Genomic DNA, 13,589 nt, shown 5'->3' on the forward strand with positions numbered 1-13,589 from the left:
TAATGGGATGGTATAGACAAATCCTGTAAAACAAGTATTTACCATCAGTTTTTAATCGCTGGCAACATTTTACCATAAACAAGACCCAAAGAGCTGCTTGCGTTTTTTTTTTATATTTGTTAGTTTGAAAATTAATGGTGCCATACATCCCATGACTGGAGCAAAAAACTATAGTTTTAATTGGTTAATAATATTGAAACCAATTGCAGTAACATTCAATAAATACATAGAAAACATAGAGGACGAATTGGACATTCAACTTTTAAAGCACAAAGCGGTAGAAAATTTAACGGATGTCGGTGAATATGAGTATATTAAATTAAAAAATATTAAAAAATACTCCAAATTTTCTTTTAAATGTCCCATGATTTGTGCCGTTAATAATGACATGAAAGGGAAGGTAAAATACGTCATACTAAGCGGGTATCATATAAAACGTAGTTCATCAACTTCTTATTTATATTAAGTTTTCTAAATTATCTGAAATTCCTTTATGAGACATCTCTCATGACTTTTATTAATTTTGTACCAATTATCAAATTGACACTTACACGTAGAATTAAAACTAAAACAACTTATACGCCAAGCCCGCAGGCGCACCAAGCATCCTCGCATGGAAAAATGGGGGGGACTGCCACAAAAACCAGCGAATGTATTTCATAAAAATGGGATAAATAGGTCATAGGTAAGGGATTTATCGGATAAGCGAAATCATATCCGATTTTGTTACAAGGAATTTCATATGAAAACCAAACTTCGCATAATAATTACGTCATATTAAGCGGTTGGTCAATATAAGCGGAGTCATAATAATGGATTCCACTGTAATGTTTATACATTTTTTTTATTCCCAAATTTCATAATTTAAAACACTTGTAATGTTGAAAATGCTAGATTATAGGAACAAGGTTTATATACATTTAGGGACACAAACAATTGTAAGTCGCAAGCAATATAGAAATAGCTAGTGAAGCCCGACCTACTGTGGTCCAGACAAACGGTAATAGGTAGTACTATTTTATACTGTATCTTCAAAATTAATAGTACTTAGGTTTCTTCCTACACCTTGTAGGTGTCTTATTTGCATGCAGACATCGGATTCTAGAGGACAAAATTTAATGACAGGTAATATACAGTTCCTATATCGATAGACTCAATTATCGATTCTTCTCTCTTATAGGTACTAGGGACCGCTTCAAATTTTACTTGAAGAAATTTGAAAGTACAACATTAAAGTAACACAAACGGAACTTAATCGCGTATTAAATTTTAAATTTACCTCCGACCACGAGACCCGGGGACAACGCCGTCCTCGAAACGTCAGAGGTAAATTTAAAACTTAATACGCGATTAAGTCCCGTTTGTATTAGTTAATAATGTGTAAAAATCGTGAAAGTTTAAATCAGTATACAACATTAAAGTATAACACAAAATAATAACAATTCTGTTCTTCTTTATTTTAAATGGATTTCTGAAGTTACACTTATCATCGTTTTTTTTTAACCATATGCTTTGTACTAACTTTATTATGAACCCTGAAATAATATTAACAAATAGAATACGTTATTTATCAAAATATCCATAAATTTGACCCTTAGAATCCGATGTCTGCTTATTTGCCAAGACATGCAAAACTAGTTGTTGCCCGTGACTTCGTACGCGTGAATTTTATATTGTGTAGCAAAAGATAGCAGTAAGATTTTTTTTAATTTAAAATTAGGTAGTATTATTTATTTTTAGATCTAGAATTTAAGTTTTATAGTTTCGTTTTTTATTTGACAACAAGTGAGATTTGTCTGTCACAATGTCTTTCTACGCAGTTTTCAAGTGCGTCACTCAAAAATTCAAATAAATGTTCTCGATATAAACCCTCACAACCCTTATAGAAGAAAATTTTCCAAAGCACTAAAATTATTTTTATTGTATTACAGTAAAATGCCTTTTTTATAAAGTAAAGTAAGTATAGTTTCAAATAAAATTTTGAACACAATTTTATTCATCTTTTTATGAGATTTTTAAGTAGTTTGGTGGTGGACAATTAAGGGTTTTAATGAGAGCGTTTGATATATTAGTGTATTTTTGGTACTAAGTTGGTAAAAACTGCGTGACGTTGGTGGAAATTTCCACTACATTCTATATTGAAGGACAAAAATAAATTAAACTTTAGTACATTTTCTTACTTTAGATGCTAAAAAATAAGCTTTTAAATTGATTTCGGCTAATGCGACCATATCACAAAACAACCAGGTTCGAGGCTAGAATGAGACAGATATATAATTCTTGACTGGCCAAAATTTGCAAAGTGTGCATGGGACACTCAAAAATCAGTTACTTCTCTTTAGTTTTTCTACATTATTTTTTTTTTCTTTTAAGTACCATTTAATCATATTTTTTTGCCATTAATACTCAGATAATAAGTCACTTTACAACTTTTGTATAAATGTAGTACACTTTAATCCACTATTTGATGGTAAAAAAGTACACCAAATATTTATTTCCGAAAACACCCAAATAATAGTACCTAGAGGCATTTCAAACTGTTTTATGGAGTCGGTTCTATTAAAGATATAAACTTGTTTCCATACTTTTTGCCATATAAATGTGTCGTGAAAACGCATCTAATATGTAAAGAAGCCACACCGAACACTTCGCTTAGGGGATAAACTTATGTGTCGTCAGAATCGAGCACATGCTTCAGCGGCGATTGGCATGAATGCCAAAGGCCACGAGCATCGGCAGAGGCTTTATCCGCTTAGTGAACACCAAACGCCATCTATATCCGGTATTATTATGCAAAGTTATTCAGCCTAAGTATTTTGAAACAAGAACACCATAATTCAAAAAAAAACCAACGGCGCCCTAAGCTTTACGTGCCTACGGATCCCTCAGGCACAGACTGCTATATTTTATTAGGTGTCATAAAGTATATGATTGAAAGGAATAAATATACACATATTGCACACTCTGTCGTTGTTATCGGATCTTCCATATACGATGATAAACAGACGTAAAAAAAATCGTAAAGCTGTATCAGCTATAACTTCGACACTTTTATTACGATCGCTACCTATTCTGGTTATTTATCTCCTGGATATTGTGATATCTGGGTGCGATATGAACTGTCACGATCGGCAATTAATTATAGGTACTTTTCCGAACTGCTCAACTTTCGTTGGGTTATCGCCATATTTATTTGAGGTAAATTGTTTTTCAAACTTTTTTTTACTTATAATTGCAACATTAATGCTATCAATATATTATCACTAGGTTATTCATTAACAATTCATGGGGCAGGTCAAAGTGTTAATGCAACTTTGTTGTGTCGTTAAACATCAATAGAAAGTTGGAGCTACTTGATGGGTTCCTCTCGTAAATATGAAACGCTCACAAAGCAAAGCGCAATTTAAATTGAATATACACCGTTGGAAATACCGAAGTCCTGTGCAACCTGCGGTGGCAGCATGGTTGCATTTTTATCATTTGTGCCTGTCACTTTCGCACTTACATACCTGTTAGAACGTGACAGGCATGGTGACAGGCGCTGCTGACCTTTAGCGGCATACAAAGTGACAACTCTACGACAAAGCTCAAACCTAATTCTAGTGAAATAGCGTAAACTATAAAATGAATTATCACTTGCCATTACTGAGGAGCTTAGGTACTTACCTTAAGACGACCCTCAATAAATCTGTGTAAAAGTAATAGCATGTACTTAAACCTGGGCTTTATCATCCGAGACTATATGTAACTACATATATACTGGCTGTAAGGACTTTTATTAATAAAATATCGGTTTAGGAATCGGGTAGCAAAATTTACTTTTAAAGCACTTAGTATAATAATATAGGATATACTTTAGTTTATTGGGACCTATTTAATATTTTAAGATCCATTCCGATAAACATGACAAAAGGCGGCCAGGACGACCCCGTTCCACAATGCATTTCCGTTTAAGCGTAAATAATTTAATACTCTGATTCTCCTTTTTTACAGCTAGAATCTAAAAAAATCGGACAAGTGCGAGTCGGCCTCGCCCACCGAGGGTTTCGTACTCATTAATATTTGTTATTAGTTGTTGACAGACGGACGGACGGACGGACAGCGGAATCTTAGTTATAGGGTCCCGTTTTACCCTTTGGGTACGGAACCGTAAAAATAGGCTAGTACGAGTAAACATACCTACATAAGTACCACCAACGTAAAAATCGCTTAATTTTTTGACTGCCAGAAATACTGCAGCGCTACATTTATTTACGGTAGATGGCTAAACGAGTTGCATATGGATGTACAAGTAAGTTTACTTAATAAACTAGGAATTTCCGTCGGTTTTTCTCTGATTTTCAGTAGCTTTGACATTCATAAATGCAAGTACTTCAAATATTATTACAGTACAAGAACCAAAAGGGCATTAAGGATGGGTCACGTTACAACGGTCCGGGTTTCTTCACTTCACTTCAGTTTTCTATAGATAGCATTACGTGATCACCGAGAAAACGAACGTGTCGGAAGCCTCGGCCCCGATCCGGGCAGTTCTATTGTGAGTCATCCTTTACGTATACATTTTTCGACTGTTAAGCAAGAAATATAGACGGACCAGAGAGCGTCTTGGGTTCTGATTGTCATCCTTCGGGTACGAAATTCTAGCGATACCTTGTCAGGATTAACACGCCCATCTGACGAGGTATTTTGGCGCTCAACCGGGGTGAGAGCGCTAACAAGTCAAAAATGGGTGTTTTCACCCAACTTAAATACCTACTCTATATTTTGAAAAAAATTGGTTGTAATAACAACTCTATGTTATTGATCAATTTATACTAACATACTCTATGTTTCTATGTTACTCTATGTTTGTGCATTATGGTACCTACTAATTACGACACTATCGTAATAATTACGATTTTTCTTCGTAATTAATACGATTTTGAACTAGGGTATCCTCAGAGGGTATCGAATGAGGCAAGCAAAATATATGAGTATTTTACAAAACATGAGAAAGTACGAGTATATGCTAATGCTATTTTTAAGGTACTTTTTACTGAACAACTGAGCGAAACTATGTTGCTAATCGTAAATAAGAAAATATATTTATTTTTTATTTTTTTATATTCCCTAGAACCGCAACGTATCACTTTCAACTCGCTTCATATAACATAAGCAATGAGCCACTTTCAAAGCATGAGAAATTAAGAATAATTAATGCAGGTAAATATCTCGTTCTATTAATAATCGACCCGACATTAATATCTTATGAGTTTCAAAGGTTATAACGACCTTTTACAAAAGCGAGTGATATTTTGTATTGATACGTAACATATTTTGTATAAATCACGTACTTAATAAATAAAAAATAGCCACCCGTTACGTATTCGAAAATGTACACACATACCTTGCCACTTGACGAATTTAGTGGATTTAAAAAAAAAACATTCCGTATAATACGGTGTAAACCGAAACATGGTCGCCCTAAATCTACTTGGCGCCGTTCCGTGGAGCAAGAGTTGGGTCTATTGGGGATGGGGTGGGAGGAGGTTACCCAAGCTGCCCAGGACCGGAGTCAGTGGAAGAAAATGGTTCAAGCCCTACACCCCAGCAGGGGGTAACAGGATGAAAAGAAGAAGTAGATAATACGGTTGACGATGACAAAAACACTTATTATCAATCATTCAATTTCTATTATTGCATAACAATGAAAAAATAATCAATCGCTAAAACTGTGATAAGAATTATCAACCCGATTAATTGTCATTGACTTCTCGTCCATTTCGAATTAGTGATAAAAAAAATACTGTGCTAACATTGTACCTATTAATGATTAAGTGGTGTAGTAAACACTGAGACATGGGTCACACGCGGGTGCATTTGCTGTTTACTAGTGATTACTTATAGTGCATCGCAGTAATTTAAATCGAAAGCTCGAGGCTGCACGGTTGACGATTAACTACGAAAATAAGTGAGCGTAACTTTCTATAGTGCGATATAAATGTAAGTTAAATATCTTAATTTAATAATGTCATTTTTTAAACAAACGTTTTTTATATAAAATAAACGTGAGATGCGCTAAGACGAACACCGGGGCAAGAAGAACACTCTATGGAATTATCAGAGTTCGTTTTGCCTCGAGCAAAATAAACTATGTTCTTACCCCCATCTCACCTTATGTGTACGGTCCTCGCGTTTCAGAACTACATCTATACTTTAACATAAGAGGTAAATAGTGTAAATACCATAAACCATCTAAAATAGCTTCCCATTAAATGGGGAAAATGCCTTGCAATAGGTTTTCAAGTCCCGTCACGAAAAAAAGTACTAAATCAGGGAGAGCTGTACATTTATTGCATTTTTATGTTGTTAAGTACAGGTAATTCGTTAAATAGCGGTTTTACGATTCTCGTTTGTTTCATCATTTCCACTTTTCACAAAACTTTCTTGGCGCGCATTTTAGACAGTGTAGTATTACAAAGAGTTTTGTGTAGAAAAATCGAAGTGAGGTAGAGTTGTATGACTAATTAATTTAAAAATCCGTTATGTAGTTTAATTAAAAGCAATATTTTGTAGTTTTACATACATACGTAATAGTGACGAATATAATAATTACGCCTAACCCAGACATGTTTATCGTGTGTGAAAGGTTACTTCGACTTATCATACTAACTAGTAAATAGTTCTAATGCTATTATCATCTACGATTATATTATTTGGTTCAATTAGGACATCGGGTACGCGCGCACTCAAAATAATAATATTATTTGAATTGGAAATTCTAATAAACTACAAAAAGTCAACCTGGAAAACATATTTGAGTGTAAGGGTATTATTGAATGGGTCTAAAAATAAACCTTTCAAAGTCTTACAAAAACACCATATGGCTAAGTTTGTTGTTGTCCTGTTTGATATCCTTTTCATCTATTGTATTTATGTTTTGGCATTTTTCTTGTAACGTGGGTATTTAAAGTTACCTGTATTGACTATAAGCTAGCTTTGATTCAATATTAACCTAACATTTCCGTTTTCAGATGTACCTGGAAAAAATGGCAGAAGAAAATTACATACGACATCGCTCACGAGAATCGAAACCAAATGGAATTATCGAACATCAGTACGAAAACATACAGGATCCGGAGTTCAAGCACAGAGAATCTCCCCTAACATTTCTTATAAAGACTTCTCCTCATATAAGAGCTATATATCACATTTTTGTTGTGATACTTTTGGTGCTGTTATTTGACACAGCCATCTACGACCTCGTGGAACGTGGCAAGTAAGTCTGCGTCGAGTCGCTCGCCGTTGCGCGTACCGTATTAGAAATTAGTACGTGACTAGCATAGCTGTTTAGATTACTACTATCATTGCCCACTAAGCTGTCTGGCGGACTAGTTTACAAAAAACTTCAGCGTGGACACGATAATTTGGTCATACATCACATGGCACGATAAGTCGTGAACCTTGGCAATTTATATGTCATAAATACTATGATATAAAGCGAGGCGAAAAAAAAATGATTTGCCACATTCAATAGGTACCTTGAACGCAAATATATGTATTTTGCTGAATAACACGAATGTAATTTAATGTAAACATTATGAAATCTTTGTTTGAAAATGAACCAATGCTCATGCATTTCAAGGCACTGTAAACACCAGGTTTAAACTCTAAGCGAAGTCTGGCAGTATAATTGTGTTGAAAATAACATTTTCAAACATATAATTCTTATATTCTTATTGATATTGATCTCAAATATACTACTAAATGATTGGTACAACAACTGTGGTAACTGCAATTATTCACTTACTTTTATAAAATGAATGATTTATGAAGAGATGCAGCAATTAATCGGCTAGAATGGTTACAACTAAGTTCACTGTTTATCTTGCGATGACCCAAAGTTTTTTTTACTGGATGTAGTGAATTCCGTTTTATGTGCGTGGTAGAACCGTTGCTTATTTTAATACATAATTTCGCAGGATAAATATAGGGACAAGTACAGTGAAATACGGTTTTGGTGACATCGGCCGCGGTGCTAAACTCTGGCTCTTCGAGTTTTCTATCGCTCTGTCCTTCTACCCGGGACTACTGCTCTATACTGCCGGAGCAAGATTATTCAAAAATCATACTGGTAGGTAATAAAACTTTATTTAACCCCCCGTCAATATCAGAAGAGTGTACGATCCACCTGATTCCTGATCGAATTTTACTCGATATTTTGGCCAAATTAAAAATTTGAGTTGCAGATCTTTTATAAACGTGGACGTGTACATATCTACACTCAAGACTAAGATCCCCAGACTGAAGTCCCTTGAGAAAATATCTTTAATTAATATTCACAATAGTTCTAAATTTATAAGTACTCTTGCACGAACGCCCAATCATTTTCGTAGTTTATATTCATGAGCTAATTGGCGTTCAAATTTACGTGAAACAATGTAGATTTATGTATACTCAATAACTTTTTCAATCAGTAGAGAGAAACAAAGTTGATGAAACCAAGGTAAGAGACGAGTAAGTAATCAATTTCACTCCGTGCCTAGCCTGAGTTTAATACTCGTATAAAATATCAAAACAATTGAGAAAGTTTGATGAACAGGTAATTATTAACTTCTATACGAACATAAATACAAACCGTCTAGTTATCAATATAATTTTGATCGTACTTCGAGGGCAAATCTTGATATAAAATATTATTTACTTCGAGTTTTTATTTGAAGTGAAAATAAAACCTGGTAGGTTTCGACGAAAAACCGCATCTTTCTCGTGAAAGCATGCATGCTGAAAGTCTTCAGCGTGTAATAATCTGACTGCTAACTAGGAGCTAGATGCGATATAATACTACCAAATAATAAGCACAAAAATAGCAAATAGTATATTTCTCTATTTTGAATCACACTGCTGAGGAACGGTAGGGCCGCGTACCTACGCACCGTACCGTTTCTCGCCGCGCTGCGCGTTGAGCGCGCAAACAAATAACCGGTTATGGGTTTTAGTCTTGTAAATGACTGAATTGTGTTTCGGAAATCGTAAAATTAAGAGTTGGTGAAGTTTCAATTAAGTTATAAATTTTTAGGGTTCCGTAGTCAACTATGCTCCCTTTTAGTTCGCCATATCCATCTGTCTGTCCACCCGGGGCTTTGCTCCATGATCGTTAGTGTTAGAAAGCTGCAATTCGGCATTGATACATAAACCAAGCTTTGCAATAGAACGGTAAAAAAAACTTTAAAAAATCTACGGTACCTCCCATACAAAATGTTTCTTATTTTTGTTTTTCGCTTAGACCATCATTGGTGTGAGTATCGTTGAATACGTCTTTCAAACTAACATGGGTCACCAACAATAATTTTCTCTAGTCTAGCCTAGGTCTAGCCGTTTTGAGTAATTCCAAAATGTCTTCTCTTCTTAGTAAAAAGAGCGCTGCGTAAGGTCCACTCTTTTGCTTGCAATGTATATGATACTTACTAATAGTCTCCGCATAGCCTATTCCACCAGAATGGTAATTACGAAAGCCTACATTGAGCATGACCGACATGCTCTTGACCGATTTTTAAGACTCGCCTCAGTTACATTAGACTCTAGTCAATAAGACAACGCCTTAGTTATTTTAGCTTGTTAGAAACCGTCCTTTGATACATATCATAGTTTAGTCATTCAATAGTGACAAGTTTTCTTCATTTTCATTTAAATACGATCACTAAGTCTCGGGACACGGAGACCGATTCCGTTTCAAAAATCTGTTACAGCTTCTATCTTGTTTTGATATGAACTCGACGGTAGCTCATGCTGACTGGTTGAACCGAAACACAATTAAAGTCGAGTCAAGGTCGTCTCAAAGCAAGAACGAAACTGTAATGAATTCTTTAAAAAATATCGGCCTCAAGTTTTCGCCAGCACTAGCTGCAGTCACTCCGCGTAGAGGGCCTTTTGTTGCAAACAGCCTCTCCCCTCTAATTAGTCACTTGGACGGTTATGTACGTGCGGCATTTAATTACTAAGCTACATGCAAACTGGAAATTGTACAGGGAGAACTAGGAAACAAATCAAATTATGTATTTTGATTTGTGTCATTTGAAAGAGAAAGGGGTGTGTGTAAGAATAAAGTAACAAGGCCTCCTGTGCCCATGGCTGAGAACATCGTCCAGAAAAGTTGGTTTCCTGAACGGTTCACACTGCATCCACCTTGACATTTCTCTGTTTGGCCTTATGATTGACTGGTAGACAATGCCATGAGGCATTAAGTCCGCCATTTGTACCTTTTGATGTGCAATACAGTTTAAAATAATTAAATAAATTAATGTTATACAATTCCATGCAAATTTAAAGCCCGGGAATGCCAATTATTTTAATATTGTCTTGGGTTACTGCGATAGTTGCTCATGTAGGTAATAAAATTATGTAAACGGAATATATGTACAACGACGTTTCAAACCCTATGCAGAGTTTGTTGTCGATGGGAGAGTGAGGAAAAATCATGAATCTAGTATAACTGGATCAGGCATGAGTGGTGGGGGGAATCGACCGAACGGGATAGCCTTACGTATCTTTCAGTAGGAGTAGGAAAGAAAGCGCTATTATTGTTATCTTTATTCCCTACCGTAAATTTTAGTATGATTTATAGTGGGCAACAGATAACCCGACCAACTTACGTAGATTGTTTTTGGTCATTTTGTCAGGTTTAGTTATGTTGTCAGGTAGTTTGTCACATTGCGCATGTTTTGTCCCTCAAGGGTGCAAGCGTATAAAAAACACAAGTATAGAATTCTACCATCTATGGGGAAAATTTATTCATGTGTCAAAATTACAATTTTCAAAACTACCCACATAGATGAACAACAACTATAAATTTTTAGGTTGATTATACATACAAAATACATTACAATTTTTATGTAACACTACTATTTATACTAGTATGGTGTGGATATTTTAATATAGTAGTGTTTTTTTATATAGTTATAATGTATAGCTAATTATTGATAAAAATACTGACATGGCATACATATCTGGTACTTAACTGTAGTTTAAAACTTCTTCATACGCACCCTTAATTTATAAGTCTGTAAGGTTTATTTGAAACATATCACTATTTTAAGTTAAGCATAGAATAGATCAGGGGTTCCCAAAGTGTGCGCCGCGGCGCCCTGGTGCGCCGTAGAAAATAAAGAGGGGCGCCGTGAGTTCTATCATTATCCGAAACCACAAATATTCGCGGGTACCTATTTGAGCGCTCGCATCGGTAAATAATATAGCGTCGTGTCACTCTTTTTCGACCGTGATTTTAAATTTACAAGGGCGCCGTTGCAAAATACTACACTTGTAACTGCGCCGCAGGTTGAAAAAGATTGGGAAACCCTGGAATAGATACTTAATTTATGCGTGTATTTATTTTTTGATTAGAATAAATATGAGTGCTGCCAGTTCCAAAACTAGACTTTCATATATACTTATTTCAGGACACCGGTTGTAAAGTTTTGAAAAAACTTTCTGTTGCTGCATTTACTGGAATTGGTTTCAATGTTTATAAATATCTTCCATCTTCTTTATTATACATAGCTTTTAAGTTTATTTTGCCTCTATTTAACTTCTTCTATACGATACGATCGGATAAGTAGCTGAATTTTGTTAGTTAGACATTATTTTAATTAGGTGGGTAATAATTATTTGCCTTGTCTTGTTTCTGACCACTCTGTCACGCTTGTATTTGTATTTTTTCTATCAAATAAATAAATTAATCCAGTGCTATTGCTTGTTTTTCTAACTGTAGATTATAATTCACATCAGAAAAAATTAAAAATACAGTTTCATCTCGTACAAAAATCTACACTCCGTCACATTTTTTGGGGACAAAAAACAAGACAAAGAAAATGATTTTAATCCAGGTACCTATTTAAGTTCTATATTTATTAAATAACACTAGTTACTTTCTCAAGAAATTATAATATAACAACACACTAAGGTAAAGGTAATCTTGGTGACGAATCGGATTCGATCGGAATCGGAAGCAACCTTTGTTCATTTTAAGTAGACGCTCACCCTACATTAATTCAAAGAACTGGAGAATGAGGATTGCAAGCTGGGTCACGGTTAGTTATCCATTTGCCCACGTAAGGTACCTGCCCGTAAGACGGGAACATTGATCGAGCGCCGGCCGGCTTAACTCATTGTCCACTTGAGCCTAGCCGGCAAAGCTTCCAATTTGCCGCTTCACAGACACACTGCCTTGAATTAATCTCGGCGCGACGCCCTTCTGTTCTCGGATTACACAATAAAAACACGAATGGGGTGCTATTGCAGGTAATAGCCGAGCCATATGACAATAATACACAGGGTCATTTTCTGAACGCGATTTTTGTTTGTTCGAGATGAAAATTGGAAGGTAGCATCAGATAATACGTACCATTTATTTTTATTAATAAAGAAGTCACACTTCAACACTGACTTCCCTTTTCTTGTTCTGTCATATATCTTCTAACAGATAATACTCGTATAGGTAAGACTTGTGACAAGTCACTGAAGTTTCTAGAAATTTACGTCCGAACTATAAAAACGAGTAGGGCGAATTTTTTTATCTAATTTCCATGGCCAAAATAATGTATATATTTTAACCCCCTTATTCATAAACGTGTACTAAAGTTACGATGCTGCTGATCATCGTTTGTCCCTTTCCGACGTATTGGTATGATGGAAAGGGACAAACGATGATCAGCGGCATCGTAACTTTAGTACACGTTTATGAATAAGGGGGTAATCTTTTCTTTAACGAACACTAGTTTAACATAGCCTGTTTCTATCTTATAAAATTGAGGATAAAATTGATATACGAATTGGATTTTATTTTAGACGATTTTATTTATTACGTAACCCAATTCCCTAGCCTCGTTTTCTAGGCACGGGAATTTGAAATCATCATTAATTTTATTAATTAAACGCTGTTACTCTGGATTTTATATGTCTTTCATCATTATTTAGGATATATATCGTCGAACAATTAAAACTGGGCCATACGAGTATATTATACGAATTTTAATTAATACAAAGAAAATATCACTTTTTTATTAAGTAGTTTGCTGCAGATCCATGAATGTTAACAAATTTTATCGTCAAACTTTACGATTCTAATACTTAGTAGACCCATTAATTTTTAAGATAAATTATTCATAAATATCAGTAATAGACCACTTTTAAATAAACCCACATAAAGCCTGTCCAAATGTTCATACGATATTCCATTATATAAAATTAAAATCAACTACGACGATGTTTCTTAAAGTCAGATAATGGTTATTAATTAATTTTAATTACTACTACTAAACTATTAAACAGAATAACAATACGTATTCATCACAGGCCTTTGCGTCTATTGCAGACGATTTAAGCCACGCAATACGTATTAGAGCCTTAATAACTCACAATAGTACATTGTGCAACGGGGAGGGTAAGTAAAATTTTGGATACGAGGGTAGAATTAAAGACCCGAGTTTGCAATATTCTTACCTCCGGAGTTACACACAATGTTTTTCATCACACTTGCGAAGAAAAAAATAAATTTTAAGCGAAATCTTAAATACGGTGACATATCAAACATTCGTCCGCCATATTGTAAATTC

The 13,589-nt window shown here is 34.9% G+C and overlaps 1 protein-coding gene across 2 annotated transcripts in view; it reads left to right on the forward strand.

Moving 5' to 3' along the window:
* Positions 1-5,808: 5,808 nt before the first annotated feature.
* The window catches only part of LOC133521300 (sterol O-acyltransferase 1-like), a 34,889-nt gene continuing 27,108 nt past the window's right edge, over positions 5,809-13,589 (forward strand). Inside the window, exons 1-3 of one of the 2 annotated variants that reach the window (XM_061856183.1) lie at positions 5,809-5,982; positions 7,014-7,258; positions 7,962-8,113. In XM_061856183.1, the coding sequence (XP_061712167.1) occupies positions 7,014-7,258; positions 7,962-8,113 (397 nt within the window). In that variant the 5' untranslated portion in view covers positions 5,809-5,982. The other variant, XM_061856182.1, reaches the window with a different exon arrangement.

This window comes from Cydia pomonella, chromosome 9 (genome assembly GCF_033807575.1).
Source record: "Cydia pomonella isolate Wapato2018A chromosome 9, ilCydPomo1, whole genome shotgun sequence".
Lineage (NCBI taxonomy): Eukaryota > Metazoa > Arthropoda > Insecta > Lepidoptera > Tortricidae > Cydia > Cydia pomonella.